Here is a 21,118-nt window from a genome sequence, read left to right as displayed (position 1 = left end):
GGGATGAATCATATAGGTCCACTTTATATTGACACTTAAAGTGTTGACGATCCTGTTGATGTTGCCAACAAGCTGAATATTTACTTTGCATCTAAATTTGCACATGAGGAATTCTTTAAGGGAGAAGACAGCAGAAGTTTATTAAACTCTAACAGGGAGCTAAATGATTTTGCAATAACTTAGAAGAAAGTAGAAAAGAAATTTTTGAAATTAAACATAAGAAAAGCACCCAGGGTAGATGGGATCTAATCCAATTATATTATGGGAGGCAGCAAAGGAGGTAAGCAAACCCTTAGCCATAATTATGAGAGCACCTTTGGATTCAGGGTAAGTCCCAACAAACTGGAGATGTTCGAATGTATCCTCAATTCACAAATGGGGATCAAATGATGACATGAGTAATTACAGACCTGTTAGCTTAACTTCTGTTCTAGTGAAAATAATGGAGTCACTGGTTAAAGAAGTAATGCCGGACCACATAGATATACTTCAGATGCATGGGTTTGTTAAGGGGAAATCGTCTGACCAGTTTGTTTGGACATTACGATTTCAGTCACAAAGGAATTAGATGCAAAAAAATAATTTTGATATCATATATTTGGATTTCAGGAATCCTTTTGATACTATTGCACATAAAACACTGCTGTACAAATTGGAGCAGTGTGGCATTAGGGCAAGTTTCTGCTATGGATAAAAGGATGGTTGAGTGGGAGAAGACAAAGTGGTTTTCGGTGGACCAGAGGCATTACTAGGGTTGATGGTGCCCAGGGCAAATAAAAAAATGGCACCCCTTGAAAACTGTTCTTTAAAATTCTAGCTGAATTCTTATATTGGTACTCAAACTGGTTACTCGTTATAATACCAGTTACAAAATAATGGCAAAAACGTTACTCGTTATAATACCAGTTACAAAATAATGGCAAAAACGTTACTCGTTATAATACCAGTTACAAAATAATGGCAAAAACGTTACTCGTTATAATACCAGTTACAAAATAATGGCAAAAACGTTACTCGTTATAATACCAGTTACAAAATAATGGCAAAAACGTTACTCGTTATAATACCAGTTACAAAATAATGGCAAAAACGTTACTTGTTATAATACCAGTTACAAAATAATGGCTTTTATTGTTAAAAAATGAAACTTATATTATGTGCCCATTGCACGTGCCTCACCCTAGTTATGCCACTGCAGTGGACACTGCTCTTTGTGGACTAATGTTATTAGTGGAGTCCCCAAAGGTTTGGTGCTGGACCCATTGTCGTTTTATATATTTATTAATGATATTGATGAAAGCATATCAGGTTTAATGTCCAAATTTGCAGATGATACAAAGGTTGGCAGGGTGGTTAATGACAGTATGGCATTGCCATTTCTCAGCCCATCAGCCCATAGGCAAATGGGCTGAGAAATGGCAATTGAAGTTTAACCTTCACAAATGCAAAATACTGTATATGAGTAGTAATAACCCCAGAGTAACATACTGACTGTGGGGGTACTACACTCAGTATATTGGAAAATGAAAAAGACCTGGGGATAATTGTGCAGTCAGATGAAGTTCTCTGAGCAGTGCAAACAAGCTACCAGGACAGCTCATGAGGTTTTGTCAATGATATACAGGAATTTTTCTAGCAGGGATGAGGATGTGATTATCCCATTGTATAAGGCATATGTCAGGCCACATGTTGAGTACTGCATGCAGGTCTGGCGGCTTCATTTTAGGAAGGATGTAGAGCTCCTGGAATGAGTGCAGAGAAGGGCAACAAGATTGGTGAGGGAAACAAAGGGGTACTTCTAAGTAGTCCCCATTTGATGAAATGCACTTACTGCAATGTTTTTGCCATCTTCAAAACATGGTGGAAGCCATATTTTGACATGTTTTTGAGTATCACCTCCGATGTTGTTACAGTGAAGCTGCAAGGAAAATGTTTCCAGTCTGATGACTGGAAATGTTTTCCTTGCAGCTCCTTCTTTGACTTTGGGGTGAGAAAAAAATTGCAGGGTGCAAAGTCAGGGCTGTAGGACAAATGAGGAACACATTTGACATTAATGCTGGCTAAGTGTTCCATGACAGTATGAGCAGTGAGGTTTTGCATTGTTGTGATGTAGCATCCACCAACCTGCCTGCAGTTTTGGTCATTTGCAACGAATGTGATCCCACAAAGTGTGAAGTACATTTCTGTAGTAAGGTCCTGTAATGGTCATATGACATGGCACTACATGCTGGTAAACCATTCCTTGAATGTCAAAAGAAGAGGTGACCATGATCTTTCCTGCAGAAGCCATAACTTTTGCTATATTTGGCATGGTCACGATACAGACTTTCAAACAGAGCTTTGTTGCTTACTATCTAGGTTTAAATGAAGCCATGTCTCATCCACTGTTATCACCCTGTGCAGAACCTCACCATCTTCAGTAATCATCTATTGAAGCTCCTGACAAACCTCCATGCAAACTTGCTGTTGCTCAGGTTTGAGTAGTCTTGAAACCCAGCATGCAAAAACATGTCATATGCAAATGGCATGGAAAATACCATCTGTGCTTCCTACTGATATTCTCAACATCTCTGCCAGATGCCTTACTGTTCATATGATGATCTTCTCTCATGATTACAGAAACAGTGTTTATGGTTTTTGTGGTGACAGCAGCGGTTGGAGCTCCAGGACTGCTTAATTTTGTGATTGAATCACATCCACCTTTGAACATTTTAATCCACCTGTGAGCAGAACTATATGGAAGCACAGATTCACCTCAGCCTCTTTTAACGTTTCATATGCTTCAGCTGATGTTTTCTTGAGACAGAAATAAAATTTGGCAGCAGCATACTATTCCTTGCTGAATTCTGATGGGATTCTTCCACTTGCTCAGATTACTAACCTAAGGGGGCATAAATTCAAATTGAGGAAAGATAGTTGTAGAATATACGTGTGGAAATTTGTCTTTAGCTAGCAGGGTTAATTGCTGGAAAAAACTTCCATCTGTTGTGAAAGTTGATAGCTTAAATAAATTCAAGGAGGAACTGGACAAACTTTTAGAGGGAATGGTTGCGTGCTTATTTTATTTTTTTTGGCTGATGCAACATAAGCTCATACGCTTGCTTTTTACATCACCATGCCTCTATTACTATTACAACTCTGTGCAACTGCGTAGTTGCCACGTGATATAACTTGGTTTGGTCTTAAATTCCACAGTTCAGCTAGAAATAGCAAGCGGTACATTTGTTCATGAAAAATTATGATCCTTCTTTAGTGAACAGCCCTCATATATAATTTTTGTTGTTTTCAATTGGAAGTTTTTCTTCTGCATGATACTTGGCTGCTCATTTAGATTTGACACATTTATTTACTGTTTCTACACAAAGTTGCTAATGAGGCTATCCATTATCTGATGACAGTCCAGTAAGACCTGAAACTGCTGCAATGGTGGCGCCTCAAGTTTTTAATTAATAACACTAGATTGGTAAAGCCACATTTAAACTAAATGGAACTATTAATCACATTAATTGTTTATTGATCTCTTACCCTCCCCCCCTCTCCCATTTGTCCTTTAACAAGGATTTAAATGTCCCTAGCTTGACAATCTGGGCTAGACTTCGGACATTAATTGTGTTTTTAAACAATTAATGAGAAAAAAGGTTCAAGACCCTCTTGGGCCTTGAACCTTTTTTCTTTGAGGGAACCATGACAGGAGAAAGCTACCTGAGACTGCTAAAAGGCAAACCCATTTCAGTCATGCAGTCAAAATCAATTTTCAGCATTGCTTTTTTATGCAGGATGGAGCCCCACTCACTATGTAACAATTGTCTGCAAATTGATTGAAAGTTCCCACATCAGTGAATTGGACAGTAGTGTTCCATTGAATGCCTCCCATGCCTATGCTCCCTAGATTTAACACTCTATGATTACTTTTTATGGGGATTTTAAAAGATAAAGTATTTAGTAATAGGAAAAGGTCTCTGCTGGAGCTTCAGCAGTCAGTAATTAGAGAACATTTCTGAGGAAGAATTTTATCTTTCTGTGTGTCACCCTGTGACCAAAAGATTACAATTTTGTAAAGATAAAATTGGTAGCCATATTGAACAGATGTAAAAGTTTTTTGTGTTTTTTTTAAGTTTATGTATGCCCTTTCTATTGTGCTAGCATTAATTAAAATATATATATTTAAAATAGTGTTATTACAGTCAAACATGTTTAACTACTTACAGACCACCCAGTACTTAAAAAAGCTGCATGTGAATGTATCACACCATTGAGAATGTCAATGAGAGTGTGTTGTTAGACTCAGGAACAATCTCCTTGGCTTGGACTGGAGAAGTGCTAATGCCTCCTCCATAAAGGTGGTTCTGAAAAGGAGTTAGGTAACTATAGGCCAGTGAGTTTGACTCTTGTGGTAGGGAATATCATGGAGTTTGTGGTTAAGAATGTGATTAAGACCATCTCATCAAGAATGGCATCTTGAATAGTTCCCAGCATGGGTTTGGCAAGGAGCAGTTCAATAAGGGTTGATTGAGGTCACTCAGTTGCATATGTGCCTGACCAATCTGGTAAATTACTGTGATGTAGTAATTGAACATTTGAATGCAGGTAACAGTTTTGACATTGACTTGTATAGCACTAGCAAAGTGAACTCAGAATGGGAATATCATAAAGCATTCAAAGAACTTATCTTGGAAGCTACTAGGCTTTACATACCAACTAAGAAATATTGTTCAAGGTTTAGGCCAAAATTGATGTCAGATGAACTAATGAGGCATATGGCAGAGAAGAAAAATGCATGGGATACTTACAAATTAACACATGACATAGAAGCCTATGATAGATACAAGTTGATATGCAACCAAGTTACAAAGGAGGTTAGGCAGGCGAAGGCAGATTACGACTTGATTAGACCGGGGTTCGAGCCCATCACCACCAAATACGGAGGATGCGGAAAGGTCAGGGAATGACCACCGCATATCCCTGAGCAATATGGCCTTAGTTGCTAATGCTCCTAAAAAAACAAAACAAACAAACAAACAAGCAGATTATGAGAAATCCTTGGCAAGGGATGCAAAGAAAAACAGCAAAGAGTTCTTTACTTATGTAAACTCTAGAAGGAAGGGAATGAATCAGATTGGTCCACTTGATATTGATGGGTCAACTGTTGATGATCCTGCTCAGGTAGCTAACAAACTAAATGAATATTTTGCATCGACATTCACACATGAGGAGTTATTCAGCAAGGGGAATGCCAGAGGTGTATTCAACTCTAGCAGTAAGCTACAGAATCTTGAAATAACTGGGAGTAAAATGGAGGAGAAACTGTTGAAGATAAACAAGAAAGGCACCCGGGGTGGATGGGATCTATCCAGTTATATTAAAGGAGGCAGCAAAGGAAGTAAGCAAACCCTTAGCCATAATTATGAGAGCTTCCTTGCACTCAGGGGAGGTACCCATAGACTGGAAATGTGCAAATGTGACTCCAATTCACAAAGGAGGATCAAAGGCTGACACAAGTAATTATAGACCTGTGAGCTTAACTTCTGTTCCAGGAAAATTAATGGAGGCACTGGTTAAAGAAGCACTGCAGGATCATTTAGACAAGACTTCAGTTATAGCTCAGACACAGCATGGTTTTGTTAAGGGGAAGTCTTGCCTGACCAACTTGATTGGATACTATGATGCAGTCACAAAAGAACTAGATGCAGGGAATAACTTTGATATTATATACTTGGATTTTAGAAAGGCTTTTGATACTGTTGCACATGGAAGACTGCTACACAAATTGGAGCAGTGTGACATTGGAGGCAAATTGCTGCTATGGATAAAGGGGTGGTTGAGGGGGAGAAGACAGAGAGTGGTAATCAATGGACACTGCTCATCGTGGACTAATGTTATTAGTGGAGTCCCTCAGGGCTCAGTGTTGGGTCCATTATTGTTTTCTGTATTTATAAATGATATTGATGATGGTATATCAAGCTTAATGTCCAAGTTTGCAGATGATACAAAGGTTGGCAGGGTTGTCAAGGACACTACTGACACTATGCTGCTGCAACAGGATCTGGAAAGGTTGAGCAGATGGGCTGAGAGGTGGCAAATGAAGTTTAACATTGACAAATATAAAGTATTACACATGGGAAACAGCAACCCCAGAGCAACGTATCAACTCTGTGGTACTACACTGACAGTGGTAGAGAATGAAAGGGACTTGGGGGTGGTTGTGCAGGCAGATATGAAGTTCTCTGAGCATTGCAGACGGGCTGCAAGAGTAGCTCATGGAGTATTGTCAATGATATATAGGAATTTTTCCAGCAGGGATAAGGAGGTGATTATTCCATTGTATAAGGCAATGGTCAGGCCACACCTAGAGTACTGTATACAGGTCTGGAGGCCTCATTTCAAGAAGGATGTAGAGCTGCTGGAACGAGTACAGAGAAGGGCAACAAGATTAGTGAATGGAACAAAGGGGTGCTCTTACGAAGAAAGGCTTAAGTTTTGCAAATTACAGTGTCTGGAGACTAGGCACCAGCGAGGTGATCTGATAGAGGTGTATAAAGCCTTGAATGGTTTAAGCATGCTCAATGCTGATGGGATTCTTCCTCTAGCTCAGAAAAATCACCTGAGAGGGCATAAATTCAATTTGAGGAAAGACAGATGTAGGATAGACGTGCGGAAAAACCTGCACTTTAGCTGCAAATTTGCCTTTAGCCAGCGGGTGGTTGTTTGGTTGGTGGAACAGGCTTCCATCCCTTGTAGTGGAGGTTGATAGCCTAAATAAGTTTAAGGCTCAGCTGGACAGGTATTTTGAACGAACAGAGGGGTGAAGTGGAAGTGGTTTTTTTTTTTTTTTTTTTGGCTGATGCTGCATAAGCTTGCTTTCTTGCATCAAATGCCTCTGCTAATGCTAATGCTAATAAAAGAAGAAGAAAGTACACCAAACAAGTCCTTAACTGGTTGGAATAGAAAGTCCATAGAAAGCCCAGCAGAAATCGCAGGTGAGTTGAACAGATACTTCTCAGTGATATTTACAGTTGAAAGCAAGCTTTCAACTGTAAATATCGCTGAGAAATATCACTGCTAAAATTGTCTAGTTAGCAGTAATCTTTTTCTGATATCAGTGAAGTTGGTAAAACATTATGCTGTTAGTGTAATATTCTTTTTCTATTATTGTAATATTACTGGTAAAATCTTATGCTGGATTTGCTAAAAGATGGGGGCCAGAAGATTGTCATAAATGGTAATTCTTCAGGGTGGACCAATATAACAGGTGGAGTCCCTCAGGGCTTGGCAGTTGATCTTCTCTTATTTCTAATTTTCATATATGATATTGGCAGAGTATCCACCAGAAGCTGTCCAAGTTTTCTGATGATTTTAAGGTGGGAAGGGCGATTACCAATTTGAGCCAGATGATGATACTTCAAAAAGACTTGGATCAGTTACATATGTGGTTCAAAAAATGGCAACTAAAGTTTAATGCTTCTAAATATAAGGTTATGCATTTGACAAACAAAAATCCTGGAGTCAATTATAAGCTAGCGAGAGAAATGCTAAAAGTGATTCAGCACAAAAAAGATTTAGGTGTAATGATTAAGTGGAGTTTTCTGACATGGAATTTTCCATGCAGTGTAAGCAGGCAGCTAGAAAGGCAAAGGGTGATTGATATAATAGGACTTTTGCTAATCATTATCTCTCTCTCTCTCTATGCTAGATAATGGTTAGATTGTATTTGGAATATTGTATTCATGTCTGGAGACCGCACTTGAAAAGAACATAGAACTCTGGAGGGGGTTTAAAGAAGGGATACCAAATTAGTGATGCAGGCATATCAACATAACATGAAAAGTGGCTTAAAAGATGTGGTCTGCAAAGATTGACAATAGATTGACACACACACACACACACACACACACACACACACATATATATGTGTGTGTGTGTGTGTGTGTGTGTGTGTGTGTGTGTGTGTGTGTGTGTGTGTGTGTGTGTGTGTGTGTGTGTGTATGTGTGTGTGTGTGTGTGTGTGTGTGTGTGTGTGTGTGTGTGTAAATAAACTTGAAATAAGTAATAAAGAAGATTACAAAGGAAAGAAAAAAAAGAAAAACAGTATAGCAAACATTGGCAGCTGCAACACATTATATTCAAACATAATTTGAATATAAAATAAGAGTATGTCAATTGCATATAAAGCCAAAAATAAACAAGTATGTAATTATGGCAAGAAATAAATAAAGTGAGAGAAGAAATAAATCAAGATAAAGAGTGTTTCAGAAAGAATTCACTCCTACACTAATTAAGAAAGGATGCCAATTAATTGGTGTTTTTGTAAATAACCTAAATAACTTGACACCCAGAAATTTTATTTGGAATGAAGGCTTGTAATTCCACATTGGTAGCTTTTACATGCATCAAACAGTGTAGTTATATAATATAAAACAAAATGTTCTTGGGGGAACTTACCCCCCACCCCATAGAGATATGCCTGTAGACTGGAACATAAAGTATGAAAAATGTGTGATAAAACAACTGATACAAACTTAGTCTGTATTATAATGATTTCAATAGAAACACCTTAATTTATAATAAGTGGTTTTTTAAGTTTTTTTTTATAACAATACCTTTACTCAGAATGAATAATTTAATGTACCTATTTAATACAGTATGCAAATATTATGATGTACTATATAACATCTTTATTTAAAAATATTGCCAATAACTAAAAAACCAGATATTTATTTCAGATGTGTGAACCAGATTGTATATGTGAAGACTCCTGGAATAATACATATATATGTATAAGAATTTTTTCTCAAATTGAAAACTCTGTCTCTTGTTTATTTTATGACAATGAAGTAAGTATATCACATTTGATCAGGGTGTAAAAAGCATAACATTTATTTTAAAATTGTCTAGTTAGCAGTAATCTTTTTCTGATATCAGTGAAGTTGGTAAAACATTATACTGTTAGTGTAATATTCTTTTTCATGAATACAGCTTTGTTTCCTGTTTTGTGCTAGAATCTTTAATACTGTACTATGCTTGATGTTTAATTATCTTTAATACCTGCTTGATGTTTTGCCATGTGTGTATTTTCTTTTAAAATTCTTTTTGCTTCTCTTAATTTAAGTGTAGTGCAAAAATTGTAAGCACTGGAGTCTTAAAAATAAAGTTCTTTGCACATTCTGAAGATGACATAAAATATACCTGTTTAAGTTCTGTTGCATTCCCACTTGCATAACAGCTTCCAGATTGCATTATGCATATATTTGTTTTGTTCTGTTTTGCAGTCTTCCATTCAAATAAAAGTTCTCCATGCAGTATGTACACAGGAAAAACTGCAAGTAGAACTGAACAGATATATACATAATGCATTCTGGATGCTGTTATGTGAGGAACGCAACAGAACTTAAGCTGATATATTCAATGTCACTTTCAGAGTGTTTCTTTTAGCATCCTGTCACATTCTAAATAGCCGGGTGGGTAAAGTGCCTGCCTGGCAACCCAAAGGTCTCTGGTTCGAATCCCGCCTCGGGCTTGGATCAAAGTACTGCAAAAACCTTGGGAGGTGCATTATGGCCACAGAAGCCGATGCGCTAACAACTACCAAAAAAAAAAAAACATTCTAAATGTTACAGGGATGCTAACAGAACTTGAAATGCGAATTTCAACATGTGAATTTCATTAACATGCCCACTTCTCATGCCAGATTTGAATCCTTAGAGCAGAGGTTCTCAAACATGTTATGACCCCCTCCAGGGAGAGATTTGACAGATAGCCTGAAAGTTACAATGTGCCATACTAAATATTATGCAGACTCTGAAAAGTCCACATAAAATGCAAGTAATCCATTTTCCCAAGATTGAAATATTCAGGAAAAATTTTAGATTTGTACAATTTGAATATATATATGTAAATTTGTTGCATTATAAACTTATTACATGACTGCCTTGCTGTACCATTTCAAATAATCAAATACAGAGTTCAGTTTAATAAATGTGGTATTGTATATTAAATCTTTGAAACTCAGATATGGTGTCTTGAAAGCGCTGTTGTGGTTTAAGTTATCAGATACAATACTATTGGTATGTAATACCTGTTGGGATGCTGGAATGTTAGGAATCAATTACATTGTCTGCATAGATTTTGATGTTTCCAAAATTCGAGGTGCTTCTGAGTGTACTTAAAATGCTAATTCTAAAAATCCAAATTGTTTTTACCTATCATCTTTTTATAAAAACTAAGAATTGCTTTTGTAGATACACATTCCATATATATGGAATGTGTATCTACTATACATGCTACTTCCTTTGTGGCCAACAGGTATAGATGTCTACAGATATGTCAAGACCTATAAGTCAAGTAGATAAATAAACCCAAAATATTTTTTCTGTATTCATTTGTTTTCTGGTGCAGTCATGCTAATACAGGTAGTATCTGCTTCTAATTGATTTTCATATGCTGTGTCTCTGACAGTAGCAACTTGTAGTTGTGTGAACTATCCAAATATATTTTGTTATTAATAGGTTTTGTCCCCCATAAAGGGTGCTGTACATGTGTGGAGGGCATGTGATTGTGAATATATGGTAAAAAAGGAAGCCATGACATTTTATATTTCCTTGGGATCGTATTAAAGATTGCTACCTTTTGTTTCATAAATGTAGAACAGTGGTTTTCAACCGGGGTGCCACGGCACCTTAGGGTGTCGCAACAACATTCCAGGGGTGCCACGTAATTTGGGTTTAAGTTACTTAAACTTATTATTATTTTTTAATTTATATGTTTATTTCATTATAAAAAGGTGTACAGTATCTTTTTAATTTTGTGGTGATCTATAATTGATCACCATAGTACCTCTATATAAAGAATAAAATTATATACTGTATATATATAAGTTGTATTATGAAATGTAATTTTTATAATTATATTATTGTAATAAATATCATATAACATATATATATTTTTAATATTATATATATATACGGATATATACAGAGAGAGAGAGAGAGAATTGGATCTAACAGGCAGAAAATTGAGTAGGGGTGCTGCAAAATAAAATAAATTACTTAGGGGTGCTGTTAATAAAAAAGGTTGAAAACCACTAATGTAGAAGGTTATAATGTGAAGAAAAGAAGAGTGTGTCTGAGCTGCTGGTACCACCTTCATCAGTTTATCTTGAACATGTGACATCAGATACCCAATATGATATTTGTGATCTGCAGGATGATACAGACAGAGGTGTATTGCTAAAAAAATAGTGCTGTAATGCTCGTTCTCCAGAAGACTATATGATAATGCCACATTGACTGTACAGTAACTGAATCAGACTTCAGACTCACGGTTCATAGAACAACCAGTTCTAGCATTCAGCTCATGGCGAATCAAAATGCAGCGTTCACACATCACAGTATATCTCATTCGTTGGATCTCTTTATCTAACACATTGTACTTTAGTAAGAAATGTTCAAGTTTCATTGCGAAATTTATATTTTTGTTTTTAAATAAATTTTTAAAGAAATCTATTAATTTTAAAGATTACTATTAATATATATTTTTAGTAGCAATGGGTAAAATAGATATTTCTCCTTCCCCTTTGATTATGCCATTTTTTCATAATATTAGGTGTATAAATTTAATGATTTTCTATTATGACATTTATAAAAAAGTACCGGAACGTCATTCCCGTGTGTTCCAGCCCGAATACACCACTGGATACAGACTACAGGCAGTTCTTGCTTTACGAGTTCCCGGGTTTACGAGTTTGTTTTTTGTTTTTTTTTCAAGTATCAACAAAATCGAAAATATGAACATTAATTGCAAAAAAAAAAAAAAAAAAGTTAAACATTCATAAATACAGCATTTCAAACCACGTTTGTAGCTATACAATACAGTGTACCCCACTTTACGATATTAATCCATTCCAGAGACACCATCGTATCATGAAAATATTGTAATGTGAACCCAATAACACATTATTTTTTGGTAATTCGTTCCGCAACCTCAGAAGTTGAAATTTTTGCTATATAACTCTCTAAAAGGTCGTTTTCATAGTGTAAATTGTATTAGTTACCAATTCAAATCATTAAAATGCACTACACTTTCATCGTTATCATATGTTCTATGATAAGAACCAATTTTGAATGGCTTTGTGATATTTTTCTAAAGGAGGTCACTATCAGAAAACAATTTGCACTTTCCGGTTTATTGGGCTTTTCTGTTAGTGCATCTAATTATAAACAGGTAGTAAACTCAATGTTATTACATTTGCGAAAATACCTATAGCTGGAGTTGTGTGGTTTTTTGGTGAACTGTGTTTCCTCTTTACTGAAATCTTCAATCGTAGAAAAAACATAATAAAATTTCAGAATCTTCTCTTCGTTCCTTTTTTTTTTAAGCTTCGTAAACTTGTTACTCTGCAAAAGTCGTGTTAGTTGCAATTTGTGCATTCCGTTAAAAAATGCTTATGCATGCTATTGAAATTTATAAAGAAAAGAGAAGATTATCTTGGAAACAAACGCCTCTTGAAGGATTTCTGAAGAAGACGACTCCAACAAACCAACGAGTGCTGAGCCAATAATGAGTGATCAATGAGTGTGCATTTAATCGATGATGATGATATGACTTACAAATGTTAAAGAATGTTTATTTTAACATTTGTAAGTCATAAATAATTTCTTTATTATTATAAGTTGCTTGATTTTACAGGCTACATTTTCATTTCTTTGCATAAATCAATCATTGTTTAAACATAAACTAATTAGTTAATTGATTTCATTGTTGAGAAACGTAACCCCTGTTTTTAACATTATGTCTATGGGAAAAAAATTCCCGCTTTACGAGCGCACACAAGGAATGAATTAACTCGTAAAGTCGAGAACTATCTGTATTGTGACAAAATTCTCAACTCTGAACCACAGCTGTTTACCCAATGTGAACTCAACAACTTTGTGAGAGATTTAATTCTACCCAAAAGGTCTATAGAGCTTTTGGGGTCAAGACTGAAATCCAAGAATTCTGCTGGCCCCAACAACAGTCTTTATGTGGTATAAACATTGCAGCATTTTTTACAAAAAAGGGCTTAATGCTATATTGCAACAACATTCCTGCAGTTATGAACTTTTTTGGAATTTTCTACCAACAGCGTGGAGGCTGCGTAATTGAAGCAAACTCCCAAAGGAGTTTTCCTTCATAATGGAAATAAGTATGCACCCGTTTCTGTAACCCATTCAGCACACTTAAAAGAAAACTATGAAAAGAAAACTCAGAAAAAATTCAGTACAAGAATCATGGATGGTTTGTGCAGATTTTAAGTTATTGTGGAGAGTTTAAAGTCTTTTGGGAAAGGTGGCCATGAAGACAGCCTCTAACACCAGGTTCAAAGAACATTAAAGATAAGTCACTAATAGAGTTTGTTTTCAACTTTTAGATACTGCAGTAATTTCACTCCAGACTAGTTTTAAACTGTTGACAAATGTAGCATCTAATTTAACTGATTAAAATTTTCATATTTAGATAATGATGGCCTTAAATCACATTGCAAAAATTTGCATACAAAATTAACAGATATAATATTAGTAATGGCTGTATGGTACAAGGAAGCCTAAGGCTTATGCTGCACCAGCCAAAAAAAAAAAGAAAAAAGTAAAATAATAATAATAATAAAATTAAATAAAATAAATACTTAATAAATAATAAAAGAAATGGAAAAATATAACCTATGCATTTCCCTCCTCCGGTAGGTAACTATCCAGCTGACCTTTGAATTTCTCCAAACTGTCAGCCTCAACCACGCATGTAGGTAACTTATTCCAGTAATTTATAACTCATTGGCTAAAATAAAACTTCCTGCAATCCAATCTAAACATCTCCTCCCATAGCTTGAATTTATGATCACTAGTTCTAGAATCATTTATAACGGTGAAAAGTTCTTTCTCATTCATTTCACTTTTGCCTCTCAGAGCCTTAAACATCTCAATCAAGTCTCCTCTAAGGTGCATAGTTTCCAAGCTGTGCAACCCACATATTCGAAGTCTTTCCTTATATGGATACCCTTTTGCCGATCTCACCAGGTGATTTATCATCTTTGGACCATTTCAAGAAGCTCGATGTCATTTTTTAGTTGCAGTCTCCACACTTGAACACAGTATTCCAAGTGTGATCTAACAATAGTCTTATATAGGAATTATAACTTCCTTATCTATACTAGGAAATGTTCGATAAATCATCAATAGGACACAATGGGCCTTCCTTGCAACCTGTCTACAATGCTCAGAGAACTTCATATCTGACCATATCGTAAAGAAAACCACCTTTCTTCCACTACCGACTTTAGTTCAACTCCACCAATTGTATAAGTTATTTTGGGGTTACTGTTCCACAGGTGTAGGGTGCAATATATATATGGCAACAGACTTTTTTTGAACAATTGAATCATTAAAAACATTAGCATTTAGCCATTCTGATCTAAATAGTTGTTAAAATTAACATGGGAACATAATTAAATATGTTCCCATGTTAACTCGTAAAGTAGAGAACTACCTGTATTGTGACAAAATTCTCAACTCTGGACCACAGCTGTTTACCCAATGTGAACTCAACAACTTTGTGAGAGATTTAATTCTACCCAAATGCCATACCAAATGTTGTAAATTTGGAAGAGTCAAATATTTTGACTCTTCCCATTTCTGTTGCAAACAGAGAAAGGTTTTTTTCAAAATTAAAAGTAATTTAGAATTACAGTTGAACTTGGTTATAATGAGCATGGAAATAAAGAGATCACGGCTGTAATGAGCAAAAAGCTATAATGATATTAATTTATGTGTATTCCCATACAATCACTCATTGTTATAATGAGCATACTACACAGATATATCAAACAAATTTTGGTAGCTATGCAAACATTCTTAATTTCTCGGGTTGTCGGAAAAACCCAATTCTTGGAATACACAAAAATGAAAAGGGTGGCTTAGCTTAATGACCACCTGCATCGGATTAGCGGCTGGTTTATGACCTTGTTCTCCAGGGACAGGGGCAATAGAATAATGCACTGGCGTTCTTCTTGTCACATTACCCTATTTACAGATTGTCTTGTATTCAGCTGCAATCATGAGGATCTCTAAGAGCAACTGGGGGCTCTCCAACAAAACACTTTCTTTGCATTATACAGCCGTTTTCATCCCCATTGTGACCTACGCAGCAGGAGCGTGGTTCCACCGGGTTTAGCGAGTAAATATGAAAGGCAAGTTCAACTCCATTCAATGTGCTATGCTCCTGGCCACAAACAGATTATACTGAACTGTGTCTACAGCTGCCATCCAGGTGATAGCTGGAACTTTGCCGCTTGATCTATTTGTAATCTTCAGAGGGCTAAATTTCAGAATTAAAAAGAAAATATCAACAAAGATACATGGCATAGAACTAAATCTCAATGCTGGCCCCAAAGCAGAAAGAGCTTGTTGTTATAACGAACTGGTCAATATTTGGCAATCGAGATGGAATACCTCACACACAGGCTCCATTACCAGAAAATTCCTCCATGATGTTACTTTCGCAACTTAAAAAACAGTAAAGACCTGGCTTTCCCTCACCTTGTAATCCTCCTATTTGGTTACCAGACATGGGTCCCACAATGAAAAGTTACATCTACTGGGGTTGCTACCAACAGATCACTGTTTCTGCGGCAGGCCAGAAAACTGGAAACATCTTTTCGAATGCAGGTTGTACAACGACTTAAGAAGGACCCTGCTGCAGACTGTGCCAGGTATCTCATAACAGCAACCAGAGCCTCTACTCCAAACACCTGACAATCTAAAGGCATTCCAATCCTATGCATTCCAAGTCTTTGAATGCAGGAAGAAGCAGAGCTACGTTGTTGTTACTGCACCTAACAATACCTCTTCAGTGACTTAAGGGATCCATATTCGTGGGCCACCACCTTCTTTTTTTTTTTTTTCCATGTGCTCTGCCTGGAGTTCCCACTCTAGTGCAGCTAGTTTATTTATTTATTTATTTTCATTTTATTTTATTTTTACTCTTTTAATTTCATTTTATTTATTTTATTTTTACTCTTTTAATTTCATTTTATTTATTTTATTTTTTCTTTATTTTATTTCTTATTTTTACTAAATTATTATTATTTTTTTTATTTATTTAATTTGTTCTTCATGCATTCTGCCTTGAGTTTCCACTCTAGTGCAGCCGAATTTAAACTTATTATTTTTTCCTAACTGCACCACGGGTGGTTTTTTCTCCCTCTTTCTTTTTTCCTCTATTTTCTTCCCTCTTCTTTCTTTTTCCTCCCTCTCAGGAATGGCCCCCCCAGAGGAATCTGGCCCACCTTCTGGCAACACTAGGTGGGTCAGAGTCTCTCTTGAGACAGTACTTGTTTTGCTGGGACTGGCCCACCTTCCCGTGGTGTGGACAAGTACCCAGAATCATCTGTCCAGGTGACTGATGATTCTGTGTAGCCAAGTGGCCAGAACATAACAACAGAACACACACACAATACGCACAAACCTATACCAACACATTTCTGGCTCTTTCCAATTGATTCTATTATTCACAGAGATATGAGGCGGAGCTGAACTGACGTTCTAGGTGCCGCCCTTACATATACACATGTCCACATGTTTTGTACTCACTGAACCATAAATTTATTTCGGGACTTCTAAGAACTTTGTATGCATTTTGGGACTTCTAGGAACGTATGCATTTTGGGACTTCTAGGAATGTTGTTTGCATTTCAGGCTTCTAAGAATTTTGTATGCAGGGAAAAGGAGGTGTTATCCCTTTGTATAAGGTAATGGTCATGGTCAGGCCATTGCCTTGAGTACAGGTCTGGAGGCCTCATTTTAGGAAGGATGTAGAGTTGCTTGAGCGTGTACAGAGAAGAACAACAAGATTGGTGACAGGAACGAAGGCGTTCTCTTACCAAGAAAGGCTTAAGTTCTGCAAATTGCGGCGGCTGGAGACTTTGCACCTGTGAGGTGATTTGATCGAGGCGTATAAGGGTTGAGCACAAATGAGCCCTTTGAATGGGTTGAGCACACTGAATTCTGATGGGATTCTTCTGCTTGCTCAGATTACGAATCTGAGGGGCCATAAATTCAAAATGAGGAAAGACAATTCTAGAATAGATGTGCGGAAATTTGCCTTTAGCCAGTGGGTGGTTAATTACTGGAACAAACTTCCATCTGTCATTGTGTAAGTTGATAGCTTAAATAAATTCAAGTAGGAACTAGACAAACTTTTAGAGTGAATGGTTGTGTGAAATTGTTTTTTTTGAAAACAAAAAAGAAGAAAAATATTTTATTGTTAGTTGATAACTGTCTTGTGCATCCTCAGATTCAAAATTTGTCCAATGTTAATTGATACCACTGATAATTGGTACCAAAACTTGGTACCACTTATCAGTGTTATTGGTATCGTGTTATGTGAAACCATGCTGATTGAGGTATAATTATAATGGGCTTTAATTGAATGTGTACCAGAGAAACAGTCTATAAACAAATTATAATAAATTTATAAACAGTTTGTGCTTGATAGCGCGCGTGCGTGGCGCATCCGTAGCCAGGTGGGAAGGAGCAACAGGCGTAGCATACGCTTCTTGATTAGACCGGGGTTCGAGCCCGTCACCACCAAATATGGAGGATGCGGAAAGGTCAGAGAATGACCACCGCATATTCCCGGAGCAATATGGCCTTAGTTGCTAATGCTCCTAAAAATCAAACAACAAACAAACAACAAGCTTGATAGCGCAATTAAAAGGATTTGAAATAAAAAATAATGCAAACATTTTTATTAATGAAAAGTTAACATCATGAGAGATGAGAAAAAAGCTTTATTGTTTATTTAGGTATTTCAATAATAAAGTCTGGTGGAGTCATCTCTTCTTTTTCTTGGCGTACAAGTCTTTGTGGCATCGAATCCCATATTGTAAAATTTTCCGTATCTTCATGCTACGTTCAACATCCGGATCTCCATTCATAATCACCTCGCAGGCCATGTCAACTCCCTGAACTTTCTTTCTCCAATTCTTCTGTTGAAAATTCTTTTGGTGCCATTCCAGTGTTAGCCACTTCAGAATTGTTTTCCTCTTCTTCATATGCAGTTTGCTCATCAAGTTCAAGGAGAAAGTTGCATCATCTAAGTCATTTGCATGTGAGTCAGCAGTGCAGTCACGTACATTGGCAGTGTCCAAAGTTTCAAATCCCAACTCTTTTCCGATTTTCACAGTGCCTTCAGCAATTGTCTGAATTTGCGATTCAAAACTGGTGAAATCATCGAAATGGACAAAACATGCTGCTAAACAGAATGCATGTTGTTGGCAGTGATTTCTAGCCAAGATGCAAATATATTTTCGATCATATTTAAAAGGGTAAAAAATAAGTTGTAAAATGAAAAGCTATCATGTTGTCTCATCAGGATGGAATTAAGAATACCGAACACCGTTGCACGTTGTTGCTGACTGCCCGAGGGGAGCTATTGGCGCATGTGAGACAGTAGTTGGCACTGCAGCATATATGTATGCATACCTAGACTACGACAATGCAGCATATATGTAGAGTACGTGTCTAGGCTATTGAATGAGTTTTAATATGTATAGTAAATTTTTGACTTGAACCGAATTGAAAACCGTGTTATAGTGAAACCCCTGTTGTTTATAGTGAAACCCCTGTTGTTTGAAGCTGTGCTAAGCGAGGTATTGCTGTACTTATATTATTTTTTTCTCTCTAATATTTCTTTTGTTTTTATCAAGTTATTGAGAATTTTAAAAAATAGGAGGTAGATTTAACTTGTCACCGATATGAAATGTTCATTGTTTAATGGTCCCAGGGATTTCCCCATCTCCACTATCACTGATATAGCGAGTAACGGTTATAACTAGGAAATTTTGTCGGTCCCTTGATGCTCGTTATAACAAAGTTCAACTGTATTTAAGATCTACATTGCTTTGGAAAAGACTCAGTGACCTTGTAATATTAGCAGCAAAAAAAGATATTTCAGAAGGCTATTTTCAGAAGGCTATTGATATTTTCATATCAATGAAATATCTTTTCATTGATATGGATAGCATAATTAACAAATTTGCAATAACTGATGTATGAAAAATTAACAAGTAAAACTATACATAAAAGTAATGATTATATTTTGTATTTTTTAATATTTTTATGTAAAATTACATGCTTTTTATATGATGTATTTTTAGTATTTTATTGTAGGTTAAGTTATTTTGAAATTTAAAAACATATGTTTTGTTTTTCATTTGTTATTTGAAAGTGCACATTTTTACATTTATATGCAAGCACATAGGAATGGGCTTGCATATAAATAGGGATGGGCCTGCCATCATGAGAATGTCTCTGCACACTTGGCACTTTCCATTCAAGAATTTATTGCAAAGGAATCTGTTACTGTGGTTCCCCATTTGCCATTACTCACTGTATTTAGCTCCCTCTGATTTTTTTTTTTTTTTTGTTTTTGTTTCTCAAGCTTAACACATTTACTGCTTCTTTATGCAAATAGGTGGCATTGGGTTTTTAATCCACTTGGAGGGAACCACCCTCCTTTTAGAAATTTTTCTTTCAATTTGACAGAAGATAAACTGGATATTTTTTTCAAGCAACTTTTGCTTGGGGTCTGGCTAATTCAGTCATAGTGAGTGAGTGAGAAGAAAGTCCAAAAATGTATCTGCCCTCTAATCTAGATGACTCAATCCCATGGTTTTCAATCCTGGATCAAAAAGGTCACCAGAAAAACCAGTAGTGAAAGTGTTAATGTCCTCTGAAAGGTTACAGATTTCCAACAATTGATGATATTATTCAGAACATGACACAAGAACTGTTAGCAATTCCAAAAGAAAAAAAAAGCCTATCAGAAATGCTTACAGACATTGCAGAAGCATTGCATTGGTGTGTGCAGTGTTAAGGAGACTACTTCCAAGGAGATTTTCTGAATAGCTGGTAAACTAAATTTCCCATATATTAGTTCAATACCTGAACTTTCTGACCATGCTGCATAGTATTTATCCAAGGTATGTCTTTTTCATTCATCTCATTTTTTTTCCTTGTATATTTGAATATCTTGTAAATTATGGTATTTTTTTTTTTTACATTTTCAGAATTTTATGGAAGTATACAACATAGCAGCTGACCCTTATCAGCTTCATAATATTGCTCCTTTTGTGGGTGGATATACCAATTTTACCTTTTCATTACAGGATATGAAAGAAAAAGCAAGTATTAGAAAACTTTTAAAATATATTATGTAAATTATTGTTTCCTCACTGCATGACAGTTTATTGGTTATGGCTAAAACAAAAGCAATGTTTATTTTCTAACTTGCTTGCTTCTATATAGATTCGATATAGAACACGAAAAATCAATAAAGAATGTAAAAAAACAGTAAAGAAAGTAATGAAAAATTGATAAAAAATTAGTTTCACGACTCTTGACCTCTAGTATGTCACTAAAATAATGTATTATGAGAATGGCAAATATACCCTAACACATTCCTTTTCAGCCTGAAAATTTTTTCAGCCTGGTCTGTACTTGTTAACAAGAGAGACTGCTTCTACAGGTATGGGATACACTTAAATAGAAAGGGTGCAATAATATTTGCTAATGCTATCGAGGCAGTGTTAGGCGGCTCGGAAAACTGCTAGCTTGGGGGGATACAAGGACTAATAGTTTAACAGTAGCCGCAGGCAGAGGTGAAGGTGATTCTTGCACAACTTCTATTAGAATAAGTAGCGACCAGGAGGAAGGGGTGTTGGGGGTTTCAGGGACGGATGGCAGTCATCATGAAATAGGTGGGTATATGGGATGTGTTAGGGTAACTAGGAATAGTAATAGGAGCATGTATGCTTGCATGTATACCAATGCTAGAAGTATAGTAAATACATTTGATGAATTTGAAGTGTTGGTCAAGACATCAAAGGCGGATATCGTTGGGATAGCAGAGACGTGGTGTCACACAGATATAAGGAATGCAGAATTGGAATTTAGGGAGTATAATGTGTACAGAAAGGATAGACAGGATAGAAAGGGAGGAGGTGTTATGCTGTTAATTAAGAAAAAAATAAAATCAAAAGAAGTGCACCCAATTGATATAGATGAACAGTGCACTGTTGAGTCAGTTTGGT

At 36.2% G+C, this 21,118-nt stretch overlaps 1 protein-coding gene across 1 annotated transcript in view; it reads left to right on the top strand.

Moving 5' to 3' along the window:
• LOC150080759 (N-acetylglucosamine-6-sulfatase-like) overlaps window positions 1–20,245 on the top strand; it is a 97,923-nt gene extending 77,678 nt beyond the window's left edge. Inside the window, exons 11-12 of the mRNA XM_090380811.1 lie at window positions 8,721–8,831; window positions 20,096–20,245. Coding sequence (XP_090236937.1) covers window positions 8,721–8,831; window positions 20,096–20,245 — 261 coding nt within the window. The remainder of the gene's footprint in view (window positions 1–8,720; window positions 8,832–20,095) is intronic.
• Window positions 20,246–21,118: the final 873 nt, after the last annotated feature.

This window comes from Mastigoproctus giganteus, chromosome 9 (assembly GCF_048544385.1).
Source record: "Mastigoproctus giganteus isolate SK-2022 chromosome 9, ASM4854438v1, whole genome shotgun sequence".
Classification (NCBI taxonomy): Eukaryota; Metazoa; Arthropoda; class Arachnida; order Uropygi; family Thelyphonidae; genus Mastigoproctus; species Mastigoproctus giganteus.
Note: the sequence above shows the minus strand (reverse complement) of the source record. Positions and strands in the feature narration are given on the sequence as shown.